The sequence below is a fragment of the Mugil cephalus genome, chromosome 16, assembly GCF_022458985.1.
Source record: "Mugil cephalus isolate CIBA_MC_2020 chromosome 16, CIBA_Mcephalus_1.1, whole genome shotgun sequence".
NCBI lineage: Eukaryota > Metazoa > Chordata > Actinopteri > Mugiliformes > Mugilidae > Mugil > Mugil cephalus.
The window spans coordinates 13711329-13730018 of NC_061785.1; the positions used below are offsets into that span (position 1 = coordinate 13711329).

General features: G+C 44.6%; 3 protein-coding genes across 3 annotated transcripts; 1 reads left to right on the forward strand and 2 right to left on the reverse strand.

Moving 5' to 3' along the window:
• The first annotated feature begins 273 nt into the window (after positions 1–273).
• LOC125022817 (glycine, alanine and asparagine-rich protein-like) lies at positions 274–2167 on the forward strand. Its single transcript, XM_047609757.1, has 5 exons — positions 274–361; positions 563–622; positions 1026–1360; positions 1426–1496; positions 1975–2167. The coding sequence occupies exons 1-5, from the start codon at positions 307–309 to the stop codon at positions 2165–2167; spliced, it is 714 nt and encodes a 237-aa protein (XP_047465713.1). The 5' UTR covers positions 274–306.
• A 443-nt stretch (positions 2168–2610) lies between these two features.
• On the reverse strand, positions 2611–13826 carry fdxr (ferredoxin reductase). The gene is made up of 12 exons (XM_047609853.1): positions 13412–13826; positions 12981–13084; positions 11772–11867; positions 10309–10431; positions 10087–10200; positions 8767–8868; positions 7866–7973; positions 7204–7288; positions 5401–5600; positions 5144–5315; positions 4894–5067; positions 2611–2954 (listed from the first exon to the last, which is right to left on the reverse strand). Exons 1-12 carry the CDS (start codon positions 13488–13490, stop codon positions 2824–2826), a joined length of 1488 nt encoding a protein of 495 aa, XP_047465809.1. The 5' UTR covers positions 13491–13826; the 3' UTR covers positions 2611–2823.
• Positions 13827–14628: 802 nt separating this feature from the next.
• On the reverse strand, positions 14629–16433 carry LOC125022138. The gene is made up of 4 exons (XM_047608503.1): positions 16289–16433; positions 15410–15766; positions 15184–15326; positions 14629–15089 (listed from the first exon to the last, which is right to left on the reverse strand). Exons 1-4 carry the CDS (start codon positions 16362–16364, stop codon positions 14946–14948), a joined length of 720 nt encoding a protein of 239 aa, XP_047464459.1. The 5' UTR covers positions 16365–16433; the 3' UTR covers positions 14629–14945.
• Positions 16434–18690: the final 2257 nt, after the last annotated feature.

Consider the following 18690-nt stretch of genomic DNA (forward strand, 5'->3'; position numbering starts at 1 on the left):
TTACTTTCTTGACAACAGGCACAACTGAAACCATTCCTGGTTTCCATTCCCCTATTAACACCCTGTTAATAGTTTGTAGCTGTCCCGCTCTTGGATTCGCTTACTTTTTCTCTGTACAAATCAAGTAAAGTCAACTAAATTCAAATGAGTTTAGTAAAGTGATCGTTTCTATTCCATGCTCCTACCAGATCTCTCCCCCTCTGAAGAGAGAGCCAATTAGTACTGATGAGCAACAGTTGTGCAACCTGCACAATGAGCTTTTTAAACCCAGCATGACAGTCACACTCATACTTGGCTACTGGCACGATGGGAGCTGTTGGTCATTTGGTTGTCTGCATGCTGACTGTTTTGCTTGCTAAAGGTTTTGTATGTTTTTATTGAATCTGTTTGAAGGTTGTGGAGCATAAACTAGCAATGAGGCAAAAGTATGATTAATATGTTTAGGGTGAATGGAGGCTTTGCCTCAACTTGTAAAGTTCCCGGTATTAAGCTGCAGGTATTAAGTGAAATGTTGGAACAAAAGAAATCCTTTTTTTACTAAAGGAAAATGCACTGTCCGCAGGTTCTGATTTGTCGAGTGGTGGTAAAAATCAAGGAGATGACCTGAAGAGCACAAAGGAAGGCAAGTACATTGCTGACGAGCTCTTTAGTTGCTACTATCTGGTGCTACTATATTGAACTCATACCTTCTGTATTCTAGAGAGAGTTTCTGATGTTGCACCATGGTTTAGAATAGCACTGATGTTTGGGTTCAGCATATCGGATGCTACAGAGGGGGAGCATCTCCTGTGAAATCTTTTTAGCGAAATGGCAAATCCGTGCAAAGCCTTTGTCTTCATGCTAGCCTCGTGAAGGGCTTGACAGGACCGCACATGTACTATAATATCCTCAATGTGGTGGTCTATTGTTACCAACTCCACCTGAAAGACTTCTTGTAATCCTTCTGGGATATCTAAGCCTAGGTGTAACAATCAGGTCAAGTAAATCCTTGGTTCAATTTTTTTCTTTTTTTTTTTTTCTTTCAGTCCATCTGAAAACCAATGAAGTTGACGCTGAGGCATCTGTTGCCCACATTAAAATAACGACACATTCCTACAAACCGGAGGATGTTAAAGCTGAGAAGACGGCCCAGGCTGGCGACAGCCCCGTGAGCGGGAACGGCACGGCCGTCCGCTACGGCGGCTACTACGGCTACGACCCCGTGAGCGGCAACGGCACGGCGGGCCGCGGCTACGGCTACGACCCCGTGAGCGGCAACGGCACGGCGGGCCGCGGCTACTACGGCTACTACGGCTACGACCCCGTGAGCGGCAACGGCACGGCGGGCCGCGGCTACGACCCCGTGAGCGGCAACGGCACGGCGGGCCGCGGCTACGACCCCGTGAGCGGCAACGGCACGGCGGGCCGCGGCTACGACCCCGTGAGCGGCAACGGCACGGCGGGCCGCGGCTACGACCCGTGAGCGGCAACGGCACGGCGGGCCGCGGCTACGACCCGTGAGCGGCAACGGCACGGCGGGCCGCGGCTACGACCCCGTGAGCGGCAACGGCACGGCGGGCCGCGGCTACGACCCGTGAGCGGCAACGGACCGGCGGGCCGGTACGACCCGTGAGCGCAACGGCACGGCGGGCCGCGGCTACGACCCGTGAGCGGCAACGGCCGGCGGGCCCGCGGCTACGACCGTGACGCAACGGCACGGCGGCCGCGGCTATACGGCTACTACGGCTACGACCCCGTGAGCGGCAACGGCACGGCGGGCCGCGGCTACGACCCCGTGAGCGGCAACGGCACGGCGGGCCGCGGCTACGACCCCGTGAGCGGCAACGGCACGGCGGGCCGCGGCTACGACCCCGTGAGCGGCAACGGCACGGCGGGCCGCGGCTACGACCCCGTGAGCGGCAACGGCACGGCGGGCCGCGGCTACGACCCCGTGAGCGGCAACGGCACGGCGGGCCGCGGCTACGACCCCGTGAGCGGCAACGGCACGGCCGGCCGCGGCTACGACCCCGTGAGCGGCAACGGCACGGCCGGCCGCGGCTACGACCCCGTGAGCGGCAACGGCACGGCCGGCCGCGGCTACGACCCCGTGAGCGGCAACGGCACGGCCGGCCGCTACGCCGACGGCAGGAATGGCACGGCCAGCGACAACTTGGGACACCCGAATTAGACGGAGGGCACGCAAAGGACACACCGGCTCCAGCCAGGGCAAGAACACATCTATGGACCAACTCCACTGCGACCAGGTCACGGTCGCATTGGGAGGAGGAGCATGCCAGAGTTGAACATTTGCCTGTGTCTACTTTGAATAAAACTCTTAAAATGTATTTGTGGCTTATTTATTTCAGAGCTATTGTAAAGAAGGTTGTGACTCTACTCCTGTGTACATTTCTTTGAAGCCTACCATTCAGGTCTTCCAATTAATAGAGCTGGACAGGGAAATTTGGCACTGTAAAAGTTTCTAATGGCAGAAAAGCCTCAAACATGACGTGACAATCTCTTTCGCAATAACGCAGGGCTCATTTGGTCATTGAAACACATGGAAGTCCTTGTTAAAGCAAGTTGAATGCTAAATAGGTTTTATGGCAGCAAGGAAGACATTCTTAGACCAAGGGATGTGATCAAGCTTTATTTTCTACAAAAGAGGTTTAAGATGGTAAACATTGTTAGTGTCCAACATGTGCCATGGTTACAACATGAATAAGTACACTTTCAGCACTTGGTGCCATTTCTGTTTTGTGCCCACTGCTTTATACAATGAGGTCCCCAGTAATGCTGTTTTTATACTGCAACAGTTACTCAGTGTCTTGTGTTTGCTTTTCTCAGTCATGTCTGAGCCACTTGCAGCATTTCCTCCACAGTCAGTAGTTTTTCTCTAGGTTTTCCACTGGCCTCACCCCTCCTCATCTCCACATTGTCTATCTTCTCCCAGTCTGCAAAAGTCACTGGTTTCACTCCTACAAATGAGAGAATACAAATTGCATTTAATTTTTTTTTTTTTTTTTTTTTTTATATATAAACAAAGACTGAACTGAAACGACTACCAGATCATAGTGGTCCTTAGAAGTGGAAACTTATGTTCACGTCAGACCAATTACAGATTATCGACCAAATTCAGAAGTACAACTGAGTGTCGTCCGGACAGGAAGGCTCTCCATGTTATAAAAGCTGCACCGTTAATTCCTGGAGTAGCTTTCCCATCACTACAGGACAAACAGTTTCTACCATCAGACCTCTAAACAGTTCATGCAGTACTGCTTCACTTCCCTATCACTCCCTCTGAATGTTTCTGTAGCACAAGGCACCGAGTACTTTCCTACACTTTTTTTTTTTGTTTCAAGCTTTCAATTTAACTGATTTCTCCTGCACATTGCGTTAATCTATTCGTTTCACATTTTTATCTTTTTCGGTAAGAGACTTTCAAAAGAATATCGTTGCATGGTTTTTACTGACTGCACATATGACTATGACTAGATCAATACACCTTGAATCCTGTGAAATAATCTTGAAATGAGTAAGTACAAGGACTTGTTTAAAGAGAAGTTCAGCATGCTGCTGAGCCAGACTAAGTAAACTAATTCTTAAGATACTCTTCACTCCTGTAAATGTAATCAAGATGACGTTGTTCCTTCTAATCTCCACCGCTCTTTATTCCTGGCGCCTTTTTCCAGCAGCTTGACTGTGTTATTTCTTTTTACCTATGGCCGAGAATATGCATTTGACCATGGACGACTTTCAAAAAACAAACATTCCTTGGAGATATGGTCCCTTCTTTTTGCTAACAGTTCAAATGGGAACGGCTTGGGAGGAAATTCTGGGTTTACCCTTGTTTGAGTTTGGGATGACGTGCTCAGATTATGTTCACTTCCCTATGTCCCTGCCACAGCTAGATTCAATTCAAAATAGTACATGGGGCCCATATGTTGAAATCAAAGTCCATGCTCATACTGCACCAGACGCTATTCTGCTGAAGCCTCCCTTATTCACATATACTGGCCCAGTACATGGATTCTCTCTTCTGCAATTGGATGCAAAATGCCGAGCCCCGTTCATAAATGTACTCCAGATTCTGTGATGGTTTAACCTAGTGGTGACTCGAGGGATTTTTAATTTGTGATGTCTATTCGTCGTCAGTCACCATTCATTTATACCCGTGCACAATGTATTTCTGTAGAAATTAAACATTACTGCATTTTGTCTGCTGCTGGTTTCTTGCTGTTTGACATAAAAGATCTGCAATTAAAAACAGCTGGGAGACGACTGGTTTGGATCGGGTTTCATTTGATTAGCAAAAGGTGTGCAGAGCAGGACGTCTGCAACAATTTTGTTTTCAGTGGAAGTGAGTTGCAGTGTTATAGTGTTTAGGATTTAGGGTATTTTATTCACATATCCACATTTTAATCTGTATTTCAAAAAATCTTTACTTTTTTTTTTTTAAAGAAATGCAAATATTTTGTACACATGTGCAAACTCATAATTATTTTATAGGTTTGATAAAGTTGATGTACACATAAATTTTGGAATTACAAGATATTATTACCTCAATTTGAGCCTATATTTTGAACCACTCCGTGGTCATTGCGTACCAATCCCGTACTGATAATTTATGCCAAAAGCAACCACCTGGGGGCCTCCTTTCTCACTTTTTCAGTTTCCCAAACAACAACTTGGTGTACAGGTCTACAAATGTAAATGAAGGGATTATCTGAAGATTAGTTGATTAAAAAACTGCTCTGGAATGTGTACCGCGACTTTCTTCCGTTTTGTTGACATAAAGACAAACCTGCAGAAGCAGAAGAACACGTTTACGGTTTTCCCCCCACACACAGATTAGCAGTAAGATAATAAAACTTGCAAGGAATGGGCGGTAAAACAAACAATGACAGAGGAAAGTACCTCGCTTTTCCAGCAGATAATTGACACTCTGTGAACCATGTTTAGCAACAGAGAGGTCCAACATTCCCGATTCCATGTCCTCCACCAGTGACCGTGCAGTATCAAAGCTGTTGTTCATGGTGGTGGCTATCACGCCTGTCGGGCCTGTTTTCAGCCAGCCGCTGCAATAAAGACCTGAAGAGAAGAGGGATGGATTTGTTGGATATTTTTATGTTAAGGTAAAATATTCTTTAAGGTATTATTTGAGTACCTGATGCTTGTTGAACCCGGCCATTAATGCTTGGAATGATGGCTTTGTGAGAGTCAAATGGCAGAGTTGGGTCAATGGGGAGGCTTTTGTAGCCAATGCTGCTAATGACCAAGCCGCAGGGTACATCCTCTACTTCTCCAGTAAGCAGGGCCTTGGCTCCTTCACCTGAACCCTTGTTAGGGAGATGTGCACTAAGCACCTGCATGCAGGGACAGCGACAGACACTTCATTTTAAATTTTATTTAAACCGCGTTTACCTCCAGCTTGTTGACGGCCAGTCGGATGCCAGCTACTCTGCCGCGGTTGGGGTCGGCCAGAACTTCGCTGGGGCTCCGGAAGAATCGAAACCCCCACGTTCGCGTTGCCTCGTTTCGTCTCTCCCGCTCTTTCTCCCCGGGCGTCTCCAGCGCCGTCTTCAGCATCAGCTCCGTCAGACGCTTCCTGGGCCTCGGCAAATCTGACAAAGCGGAGACATTTCTGCTTCAAGGCTGCTGTTTATTGGATATACCTCGACCTGGATGACTGAGAGCCTTCACAGACAAACTAACTTTCACCTTACATAAGTTAGAGTCTATCTCACTCCATCACTGTCTATAAATGTCCATATTGTCAGTATTATATACAGTGTGCGCATTAAAATGTAGAAAATTGTCAGTTTTCTGCTTTGACCAGTTGTTAGCTTCAACAAGGCTACAATGCAGCAAACTGACCTCCAAGTTTTTGCTGGATACCTTGACAATTAACATTTTTAGTTGGCAATTCTCTATCAAAACAAAACTACCAAGACGTACAAGAGTACTCAAACGTGCTTTTAGCTGCGTACATGTAAAAATGTGGGCATCTGTGAAACTAAGTGAAGCAACAAATGGGTGATTAATAAAAAGCGTGTCAGGTTGCATCCTGCTGGGGATGGCTGCTGCCATCAAGGTTGCCATGGGGTGGGGGTGCCTGGTCTTGTCTGGTCTAGGTGGGTGGTAATGTCTAAGTAACATCCGCATATGTTTTGTCTGGGATTTTTGCACAAAGGATTGTAACATCTTATCCTGTATAATAATGAATATCGCCTTTTAAATTACCCAATGTGCTTTCCCTAACTGTGGGATATGCCTGATAATATGTAAGTAATTACTCAATTCAACTTCATCTGTGTGATACAACAGTCCAGTGTTGTTTGTACTTCTAATCAACGTCAGTGCTAACACCAAAAAGCCACGAGGTGTGACTAAAGAAATAAAATAAAATGGTGGTGCAGTGGTTAGCACTCAAACTAAAACCACTGCATTACATGTTCTTCGCTGCATACTGTAGGTGTACGGGTACATATAAAAGGACTTCTGCCAGATGTGGGAACTTAAGTTCCTCTGTAAAACTGTTAGTTGTTAGTTATCTTTCCATGTCAGACGACTGTATTGAACATCAGTGGTCTTCACATTTCCTGTAAACTGCACGCTTTTTGATGTGGTGATGTGACCACAATCCTGTCAGCCCAGCAATTCAAGTCTGACAGCACTCATAACAGCACAGATACCAACCAATGCCATTTATTTGAATGGATCAAGGTTCTCATAATAACCTATGAACAGGGGCAGGAATTTTTATATCTAAAAAACAAACAAAAAAAAACAAAACAAAAAAAAAACAGCACACACTCAGTGCCAGGTTTGCGGTTTCTTTAGCAAGTGTGAGGAACCAAAAGGTCAGCAGCATTGTGCATGGTGTTGAGTAACTCTCATGCAGTTTCTCACACAAGCAAAAAAAAGAGCTACAAACAGCATCTGTTGCATCACACTATACTTATATATGCTTCTGTTCTCAACCACAGCACATATTTCTTCCTCCTTTGTGGCACAGGTCCCCACACACAGATCTCACGTGAATGTACGATATCAACATGAGTGACTGAAAAAAAACTCTTCTTCTCTTTCTTCTTCTCCTCCTCCTCCTCCTCGGCTGTTTGACATCAGCTCAGAAAACATGTAGCGTAACGTGTGAGCAGGTTGGTGAAAAAGTACAAAAACAGGTGCATTCAAATGAGGAAAATTACTGAAGTGAACCTCTACCTTTAACAGCCTCTGTGACACCCTCGAAATCAGCCGCTCGCATCTCAGGCCTGGTGCCGGGCAGGTTCACCATTTCTCTGAGCTCCTGTAGACAGGATGAGCGCATTAGTTTGGGGGGCGTTTTGAGCCTTTAATTGGAAGGACAGCAGAGAGAGACAGGAAATGGGGAGGCGGATATGGGGGCTGACATGCAGGAAAGAGGTAACGTCGATGAGCCATGTTGTCTTTCACGGCGTATGGATAGTCTTGTGCATGCGTGTTCGTACATGTTCTGCTGGAGACCTTGGGTCGCGCCACGACACGTGCCACCCACACGTTGTGTCGATCAGTTAACTAAAGACAGTAGCTACGCGGCTGAGGTAATACGATGACCCAAGAGCAAACTTGTCAAAACGCGTCAGAGTGAATTCATCAAAACATTATGATCTCACTTTCAAATATAACATGTCAGCAAATTGTAATTTAATCCAACTTGACATGTGCTTGAATTTGCATACAGATTCTTTGGTAAGGGCCAAAAACACCCTTTGAGAGTTAACACACATGTGTTCGTTCACACATTTCATCCACAAATCTAAGATAAGGTTTCAGACATTCCTGAGATACTGCGGGCCAAAGTTACGGAAAGTTTAAAAGCTTCATCCTTCTCCTCTGACACATACTTTGATTGTGCAAGCGATCTGCATGGGTCCTCTCCTGCCAACAATAAGCACCCTGCGGACATGGCTCTTTGCAAGGGCCTCCAGGGCAGGCTGGGTGATGTCGGTTTTCTGCAGAAATAATAATAAAAAAAAAAAAAGGATGATGTTTTCATATGAACTTCTGCGCCATCTCTCTGAAACACTGGATTTACGATGTGACATTTGAGTGTATATTTTTGCATTATAACTTCCCACGAGTGCACACGTTCTGGTATTTGTGAATAAAGATGCTCGTCCACTGGCGCATTTGTGCTTCCTTGTATTTCAAGGTGTAACGGCATTTGTAGAATGCATTCACTTTATTATTTTGTCTACCCAACAAACCGGTTCTCGATTCTTTTATTCTAAACAGAACACTGCATACTGCTTGTCACCCGTGATGTTTAGCTCAGTCGGCCATGAACGCGTTTATTCAAGCTGATGCTGCACTTAAAAAAACACCGTGAGGAGTTGAGATTTGGGACATAGTAAACAGACCTTCACTGAAGATGGCTTCTCACCTTGACTTCCCTCTTACCTATTTATCATTCCATGGTGACGATGCACTGTTAAATCTTTGAAATCGTGATAAATTCACATGGGAGTCCCACTAGGAACAACCCAGAAAAACATGAAAAATAGCACAAGGTGTCGACCTGGCCTCCAAATTCACTAGATCCCAAATAAACTAATTAACCCCTTCCCTCAACCCATATGACCCAAAGGCCCCGACTAACAACATTGTGTTGCCAAACACCACAGTACACCCTCAAAAGGCCAATGCCCAATGTTTCTGCTTCCTTCGTCCTTCCTTCTGAATTAGGGCAGCGACTTCTGTCACAGTGTGCGAAGGAAGTCGAGTGAGTTGCAGAGGGAGCCTCACCTTTAAAATGTCTATGGGGGAGAGTAGGATTCTTGCTACGTCCAAGGCCACGTTGCCTTGTCCCAGAATGACTGCCGTTTCACAACTCAGGTCTGGACTAAGCTGAATGAAAAATCACAGGCGTGAGACAAAGTAAGTCTTTATGAATCAAAGCGCAGAACAGGGAGATTAAGTGATTAAAACAACAGAAAGAACTGGTAGCACAGAATAGCAGACAAGTGCGACTGTGTAAGTCGGTGCTTTTTGTTTTTTTTAACAGGAAACTAAGGCACGGAGTGACTAACGGTGGTCTTCCTTAAAGGTCGCATGTGAGCAACCACAAAAAAAAAAAGAAGTCAGTCGAGGCAGATGTTAAAACATGCATCTTCACAGCATTAATTCTTTTTGTCGACAGCCTGGTACAAAAGCCTCAGCTAATCACCCCATTAGTGACACCTGTATAACAATTTTAGACACACTCTGCAGGTTCAATGTACTCATAACTTAGGTTGACTTTGAGCGGCAGGTTGCTAGCTTTCTGTCTAGGCGTCCACTGCCCTCTATTCCGCTTCACTCGCGCTCCATCTCTTCACCCGTTTGAGTGAGTTTAGCTGCGAGTCAGACGGAGACATGCGCCGAACAGAGCCGCAGCCCGTGTCCCTGTGTTTTTATCTCTGTACGCAGTCCGTTTACTTATAAATATGTGCACCATCTGTGGTAATACAGTGGTGAGAAGCACATTTGTGAGTGGAGGCGGAGTGTAGTGTTGCGTAATCCAGTGGTGAGAAAGATGCGCCAGTGCGTGGCTAGATGAGTATGCAGCACGAGTGGGCCGTCTCCGATCGGCACACGAGAGGGGCCGCCTGTGACTTCTTTCACAAGTCCTGATGCAACATCCTCAGCACGACTCACTGGTAGAACAACTGTGCCGCCAAGAGAACAGTCTGCCACGGCCTTTCCTCTCCTTCTACAGACAGTCTCAGGGCGAACAGTTTGTCGTAACGAGTGGGCACGTTTCTTCCAGGCCAATTCTCCAGAACAGCCACACACACACACATTACCCGGGATGTCTGTTGAGACTTTTTTTTTCTTCTTCTTCTCCGTGTCCTTGCTCTTGTTACCGCCTTGCACATGTACGCCTCGGTTATCACATGGCTAAAATATGTCTTGTGAGGTAACATTTGACTTTTAGCCCCAGTTTTGGATCATCTCCTTGGAGGCTCACAGCTGGCGCCAGCGCACGAGTATAAAAATGAAACTGATAATCATGTTCACATGACAATTTCTTTTATGAAGAAAAGCAAAAGTAAAAGTAGTGGTAGGAAAAAGTAACCGCAATACCTCCTGGCAGCTTGGCAGCCCGTTGTACCAACCAACAAAGTCTTTGGCAGAGTAAACGCCTGCTAGGTCTTCCCCCGGGATTCCCATACTCCTGTTTCCATCTGCCCCGTAGCTCTGTGGAAAAATACAACAAGAAAATAACAAGAAAAAAAACAAGACAAGTTTAAATTAGATTAGTGCGAGAAGGCACGCCATGGTTGTTTTTGTTTTTCATGTTCCTACCAGAATGACAGCATGGTAGGCTCCCTGCAGCTCCTCGATGCTCACGTCTCTCCCCACATTCACGTTGCCGTAGAAATGACAGCGCAAATGTTTAGCTGTCTGCGTGAACGTGTTGATGACGTTCTGGCGAGAAGAAACGTACAAAGAAATTCACAAAAGAAACGTTTCATAGCTCCGCTGGGGATCAAAGCCCAGTTAGACTGATTTGGTAGAAATACTGACTCCCGAAAAATGAAGGGGCCGAACAAGAAGACTTGTGCCGAAAACAAAAGGCGCCGTGTCGGTGGTTTGGGGGTTTCATTTAGGAATGAGAAAAAAAAAAGAAAAAAAGGTGAGCGCAGACTACAATTGTAACTGGCCACGCTGCTATCGACATTACAGACATAACAGTTTAAATATGTTTATTTATGAATAATTCTTTCTTCATTTCATAGATAACATTTAATTGTGATAACACAGGGCCATGCAAACCTGTTAAATAAACAGGCTTATTAAACGGCCTTATTTTCCAAAAGGCCGTTTATTTTTTCCATTACGAGCACACACCTTGACTTCAGGGCGAACATTTAATTGTGCTAACACGGGGCCATGCATACCTGTTAAATAAACGGCCTTTTCTCTTGACTATTGTTAGAACAAAGCCAACAGTTATTCTAGGAATCTTATTTTCCAACAGGCCGTTTATTTTTTCCATTAGGGGCCGACACCTTGACTTCAGGATGAACATTTAATTGTGCTAACATGGGGCCATGCATACCTGTTAAATAAACGGCCTTTTCTCTTGACTATTGTTAGAACAAAGCCAACAGTTATTCTAGGAATCTTATTTTCCAACAGGCCGTTTATTTTTTCCATTAGGGGCCGACACCTTGACTTCAGGATGAACATTTTATTGTGCTAACACGGGGCCATGCAAACCTGTTTTACTGCTGGTGTACTATATCTGTGCTTAGCCAGCCTAAGCATATTCTGGTTGATGCTCTGCTAGATAGAGCTACAATATTAATACGCTGATAACGTAACAAATTATGACTGCACAAACACAGATAACTGATCCACTGGCACCGACCCAAGGCAGGCAGGATGGCCTCAAACTGATAGCAGGAGAACAGATTTATTTTCCACGGCCGTGTCCTTGATCTCACAGTAATTAAGCTTTAGTTTACAACCCACTTTTCCTTTCTCTGCAAAGTTTGCATGTTCTCCTTGTACCTGCATGGGCTTTCTCCAGTTGACCTGGCTTACAATAGTCAAGAGAAAATTCCTTAGGCTTAAGTGTTTATGAAAAGCTGTTTTCAGTTTCCCACACCCTGCATGGCGTAACAGATCGTAGACCTTAGAGACTGTGGGAGGCTTTAGCCTAGGGAGTTTTCTCTTGACTATTGTTAGAACACAGCCAACAGTTATTCATGGAATCTTATTTTCCGAAAAGGCCGTTTATTTTTTCCATTAGGAGCAGACACCTTGACTTCAGGATGATCAGGGGCAACCCCAAACCTGACGAGGCCAAACGGGACAGGCAGGCGCTCGTAAATGTCGACTTCAACATCTTGACGAGCCTGGGGGGGAAGAACAGACGCAAAAAAGACATGTGTAAAGCTTCTGATTGTGCAAAACGTAACACTGGTGTAGGTTTCTGGAAGTGTTACAAAGATAAGAATCGGTTCTCCGCAAAGCGGATCTAAACCACAGACTGCATATGAACATGAACAATGACGTGGTTTCCACGTCAGTCACTGCATTGGCCAAACTGAAATTATTTTCCCAGGAATACGAGAGGAGCCATCTTGCACCTTTGCAGCCAAAGTTTGCCTTCATGAGGGCAGACCGGATCGGCCACACCCCCACTCACGTTTTCATTTTGGGGCCGCGTTAGTGTTTTGAAGTCCCTTCCGCTAACATGGGGTGAAGCTTACGGCCTACGCTGTGGCCAGACGCCAGGGGAAGCTCTACTTGCTTTGGCTTCAGTTTTGAGGAGCTGTTCTGCCGTCCATCTTTACACTGGCTAGGCTTGAGCAGGATTAAAAGCAGAGAACTAGGAGATAATTAGATTTGATTTGATTTGTTTAGCACTGCTTTCGTAAGCTGTCCCCACGGATAGAATGTATAAACACCTAAGTAGCTCACCGGATGCTACCGCTCACAGGAGAGAAGTCATGGTAATATTACCACTGCATGTGTGTCAGTATGTCATTACGCCACAGAATTTCGAATCATTCACCTGCTGTTTGTTGTGTTACAAATGGCATATGCGTATATGTCAATGACACTAGAAATAAAAATATGAAAAGAGTCACACACAGCTTGCGCATGCTTTACTAACTCATCTATCATCATGGCAACTTTAAACAGGACAAGTGTATTTGTTTAGGGCTAGTGGCTTCAAAAAATTAAGCAGGGGAGTGCACGAACAATAATGTCTGACTAATGATGTGTGTTTTCAAGGGCGTTTTATGTGTACTTATATGTGTCAAATCAGAGAAAGCAATCACAAGGAAATTGTGTACCGTCAAGATTCAGGATCATTTTATTGATGCCCGCAGGGAAATTACACCTAACCAGTCGATTATGGTGAAATAAGACAAACTGGGATGCACTGGTGGAATAACATTACACACACAGGTGACGGCTGGCACATCCACATGCAACAGACATGGAGAGAGGACACGGACCTTGACGAGTTGCTGCGCCGTGTAGAAACCGGCTGGGCCGCTTCCGACTACACACACCTTAGGCGGAAACGTGGAAAAACACGCCTTTCCACGTCCACACACACCTGCAATGTCAAGAGGATTAAGGGGCAGAGAGTGGAGTGGCAGTCAATAAAACAATTAAATTTATCAGTAGTGAACTAGTAATAAGTTAGTTCTTTCAGACACTGTAAAGGTAACTCAGTATTATTATGTAAGACCGTCCGAGTCTTTCTTTATGAATACTATTTTGTGGTCTGGCAGCTATGCCGAATAGCTAAGCGAAGTCGTTTTTTTCGAGCTGAAGCATATCTAGTCAGCAGGCGCGGTGCTTTGCATGCGAATAACTTGATCGAATGTGAAACTGACCAAGATGTGAACTGGCTTTGGCTGCGTGAGTGTGGGTGGCTTACCATGATGAAATCGACCTCTCCACCTGCTTCTTCCTGAAGTGACCAGCTTTAGCTCAGTGAACAGGAGTTTAAAGTTCATCTCGTCGTCGACCGGGGTTTAACGAATAAATACTCAAATCCTCGGCGATGCTTTTTCGGTTTTGTGGAGCAACGTGCGCATATCTGCGTCTGCCGTGAGCTTTGGTCAGTCCCTCCGCAGCACCGAGATCAAAAGCCAAGGTTGAAAACGTTTGTAACTGCGGATGTTTCGCGCAGCTCCTGCCAACACTCAGCCACACGCAAGCGGTTCGAGCCGCTCTTGATCACTCTACAAATACGATTAACTTAATTAAATGCTATAGTACTGTCACAATAACAAACTAATTTCAAGGTAGCACCGTGTGTTACACACACAACAGTCCGTGGAAAGACGATGATTTAAAGCGAAGGTTCCACACCAACAATAATATCACTAAATACAATTTCATATTAATCTTTTTACTTTTTACAATTGATTCTATTCTTAGGCTTATCCTAAATATTTTAGTCAAGGTGTTAATGTTTCAATATAATATAATATATACACCAGTCAGGCACAACATTAAAAGCACTGACAGACCATCTTGTGGCGATACAATTCTGATTCTGATGGGAAGCTTTTGGACTTGATGTGGATGTTGGTAGACATGTGCCACCCACCTAGACCAGACCCCACCCCAAAGCAATGGCATTCCTCGACGGCCACAGCCACCCACAGCAAGATGCAGCCTGACACAGATACACACAAACCCAACATGAAAAACAGCACAAGGTGTCCAAATTCATTAGATCCCAAACTGATCAAGTATCTGTGGGATGATCCACAGAGGCCCCTTCCCTCAACCCATAGGACCCAAAGGCCCCCTCTAACAACATCCCGTTACCAGACACCATGGGACACCCTCAGAAGGCCCATGTCCATTCTTCTGATTCTTCACAACGGAGACCTACACAATATTAGGAAGGTGGTCATAATGCTATGCCTGATCGTGTGTATATTTTCACATAAATTACTTTTTACCGCTGACTCTCTTCATAGGCTTATTAAAGCAGAAATGTTTTTTGATTAACCAGCCCAATGAAGAATGAAACCTCACCGTGTCAGTATAATAATAAAACAGAATCTACATATGTTTTATAAGTATTTTTTCTTCTTCCATTTTTAAAATATGTATTTAAACAGTCTTCAAAGGAACCGCCAGATTGTGAGAAACTTTAATGTACAAATCAAACATATCAAAAAAACGTGCAGTTGGCTTGTCACAAAGGAAACAAGCAACACAGAGCGTGAATAGAAAATCAGCATCACGAAGAACAGGAAAAAACATGCTTTCATGTCATTTCATTTTTTTTTTTTTTTACACAGTACACCACATCAGCCAGGATGTGGTACTCATATTCTTTTTCTGTAAACAAAACACTAATAGCTACAATAAAGAAATCGAGGCGAGCCGCTGTGTCGAGAGATCACTGTGTCAGTCATCTGATCTGTGCGGAAACTTTGTGTGTTAAAGTTCTAAGCATTACTCTGTGTACGAAGCGTTCGCATGTCTGAGTACGGGGCATCCAGGACGTCGTACTCGCACGGATGGACACGGGAAGACCTCCGACCTCTTGCTGATTCTGGTGGATCTCTGGCAGGTCTGAAGTCCTTATTAAACTGCAGGGACACAAGGCAAGCGTGCATTTGTAGATTTATTGCAGGGCTGCATGAATATCTACTTAGTGCATGGGTTTGTCTGCTTAGCACTTACTTGCTTGCACCTCTGAATCAGCGCTGCGACGGAGAGGAAAATAATGATAACAACTGCTGTGACACACAAGCCAATCAGGACCAGGTCCAATATGTAGTCTCTGCATTGGGCCTGGGGGTCGTTCTCTGATAGGGGGTCGTTCTCTGATAGGCAGAGACAGAGACGGTTAAATGAAAGACAAGTTACTTTTTATGAGAGCAAACAAAAACATGTGACTCTTTCTCACCTGTAACGACGATGACGGTCCCTATGCTGCGCACTTCTCCAGTATCATTCACGATGTAAGTCCAGCGGCAGTAATATAAGTTTGTGTCCTCCACCCCCAGCAGAGACAGCCTCCAGGTGAGGCTATGGTTATGCTTAATGTGCTGGGCAGACGTTATATGCAATCGGTCCTTGAATTCTGGCACTGTGGTATTTTTGGTGATTCCGGTTTTACTCAAGGCCAGGTACACAACGACCGTATGGTCGGGGAAATGCCTTCGCAGTTCTAGTGACAATGGCCGTGCCAAGTTTGTGGAGCATGTGATTTCAGCAGATGAGTTGACTCTCACATAAGAGATAGATGAGGGATTCTGAAAAGCTGCCAGGAAGAGATGATGTTTTATTTTAAACCTTTGTGCCTTGATTCTACTATAAGTTCCTTGAGAATGATCTGACTACTGTTAGATTTTAGTTCATTCAGTGTGTTGCATTGAATCTGAGTGGGTCACAGCTTCAGAGAAAGCCAAACAAACCCAAATCCACACCAAAAGATTGTTTATAAATGGACTAAAACTAGTTTGGGTGCAAGAAAATCAAAGTGAACAAAGTGATATATATTTTTTTTTATTTATTTAGACATGTGCTGTTACTGGTTTAGCTGGTAAACATTTGTTTGAACTGAGTAGGAATTGGAAACATTTCCTCCAGGTCTTTGTTGTGCACTTAACTTATCAAAAGATGCATATTTGTTTTACATTTCTTAAAGAGGGCAAAAGACGGTAAGGCCGCAGAAAGCAAACAGGAAAGATGAGTCAGTGTCTTCTTCGAAGACGGCAATCATTTTTGGTCCTTAAACTTAAAATGTGTTCATCCCTTCTCTAACAAGCAGAAGCCAACTCACCTGTCCCTGGGGGGGATTTCGCCTCAATGGGCATGAACAGTAATCCCAACAGACAGCTCCACAGGTTGCCTCTCATCCTGCAAGCTGGACTGCAAACAGGTTATCACCCCAGATGTATCAGAGTGAGAGACAGACTGCTAAATGCAACAACAGCAAAAGTGTGTCTCACAAAGGAAATGTGGGTGGGTGTGCGCTTACGAGCTGCGCATGTTGTTGACAAATCGTATTTGAAGAAATGTTCCAGCAATGTTCTAGCAGACTGAAGCACACTTGTGTTTAGACTTGGCTCCACCACTGGATTGCAAACACTGCAGCGGATAGCTTGGTGTAGCTATGGATTGTAAAAAGACAAATTGCCTCACGGTCTTCACTGGGAAAATGAGGTGGAGGGTTGTGGGGTGACGGGGTGTCATACATTTTTGCCTAACCGGGATAATGAAGAATGAAACCTAAATGCGTCAGTGTAATAATAATGTACTTCATACACTGTAACATGTATTTTTTTCGTCTTCCATTTTTAAAATATGTATTTTAAAAGTCTTCAAAGAAACATCCAGACTCGGTTAGATTTAGACTTAACATAGATTTAATGTACATATCAAATATATCAAAAACAACAACAACTGACAATTGTTAGAACGTTTCACATGTTCATCACAAAGGAAACAAAAACAACATGGAAAGTATGTAGCATCACAAAGAACAGGAAAAAAAATATATATTCACATTTCGGTTTTTCTTCCCTGTTACCAGGACAAAGGTCCACATCCATTCTGTGATGTGTCCCAGCTGTTTTAGAGGCACTGTAGACATTTCCTATATAATAAAAATCTATGAATATATAACTGACTTGAGATCATTTGTGAACTTGCACTGCCCCAGTTGTAGTTCCTTAACGTAAGTTGCAGTTACTTCTGTGCTCTCAAAGCAACTGCGATGAAAGAGACGCTAAATGCAGCTTAGGTCAAAGCTCAGGAAGGAAGGAGATATGTCTCCCCTTTTGTTTCTCTTTCTCTGCAGAGCCTCCTGCTCTACTCCTCTGCTTTCTCAGTCAGTCCCTCGCCCTCATGCTCTACAGTCACTGTAAATCTGTCACGCCAGTATCACATCGCCCTGGTTCCGTTTATCTGAGTTCATCGTCTGGGTCTACTTGCGATATGACTCCTTTCAGATTTAACCCGGTCTGCCTTGATTTTCTGTTTTTTCTTTTTAACTACTGAAACGAGAGCTTGCACTGACCTGATGACTTTGGCTCTGCTGCATCAATAACACATCCTGCTGTTGTAATAGTGCTCTTCTGAACTGGTGTGCTTTTTTTAATTTTTTTTTTTACATCAAATCATCACATTTACATGGCTCAAGTTGTACAAACACATAACAATAATAATGTCTTGGTTTTAAGCGCACATTCAGCCCTGGGGCGGACCAACACCACCAACCACCACCAACCACCACCAGCAGCACTCATTCACAATCAAGGTGGGTTAAGTGTCTTGCCCAAGGACACAACAGACAGATTAGGGATTATTATGTTGTTGTTCATTACTGAAAACATGAGGTTACATTTACAAACATGTCCAAAACTGTGACCAAAAGGATCACAAAAGTTAAATAAGACTCTCTGCACTGTCTGAGGAATATTTTTTTGATAACCTAGTTTTAAACAGAAAAAAACACAAGCCCACAGCAGTGACGGCAACAGCACCCCCTGTGATGTATCGCACATACGGAACCTTCTGGCCCACCGGGTCCCCTGGGTTTTCTGTGGCTTTGATCTTTCCAGGTGTTGGCGGTACTTCTGGCAAAGTAAAACACACTTATTTTAATATGTGGATTAAATGTAAGCCTGAACAAGACGTGCACAAGTGAGATGCTGAAAGCTACTCACCAGTTATCAGCACTTCAAAAGATGATTTATTCAAATCGCATTTGGACATTAAAATCACTGTGAAATTTCCTGCTTTCGTGATATTGGCAATGGTCAGCACCACATCAGTTTCATTGGACCAGGCGTCTTTTTCCATGGGCATGTCATTTATGGTGCTATATATGGTGAATTCAGCGGTAGTGCGGTCACAGTCTGCCATTATCCAATTAATGGAGCAGTGTAGTGAGACTGTACCGTCACTTCCACTGTGACATTTGGGGGGCAAGTCAGGGAAGCCCCTGTAAGAAGAGAAGCAGCAACTGTTTACATGATTTAAATTCTTTCTTCTCCTCCTCCTCCTTGTATTTACAGTAGTTACTCTCAATTTCTTTTCAGTATCGTTCTGGGAGGAAAGTACCATCGTCTCCTGAGACTCTGCACAGTAGAAAATAGAAGACACTGAAACACATCCACAGCTTCAACATCCTGGAAGCTTCACTTTGGTCCCGAGAAACTGGAAGAACGAACATTACGG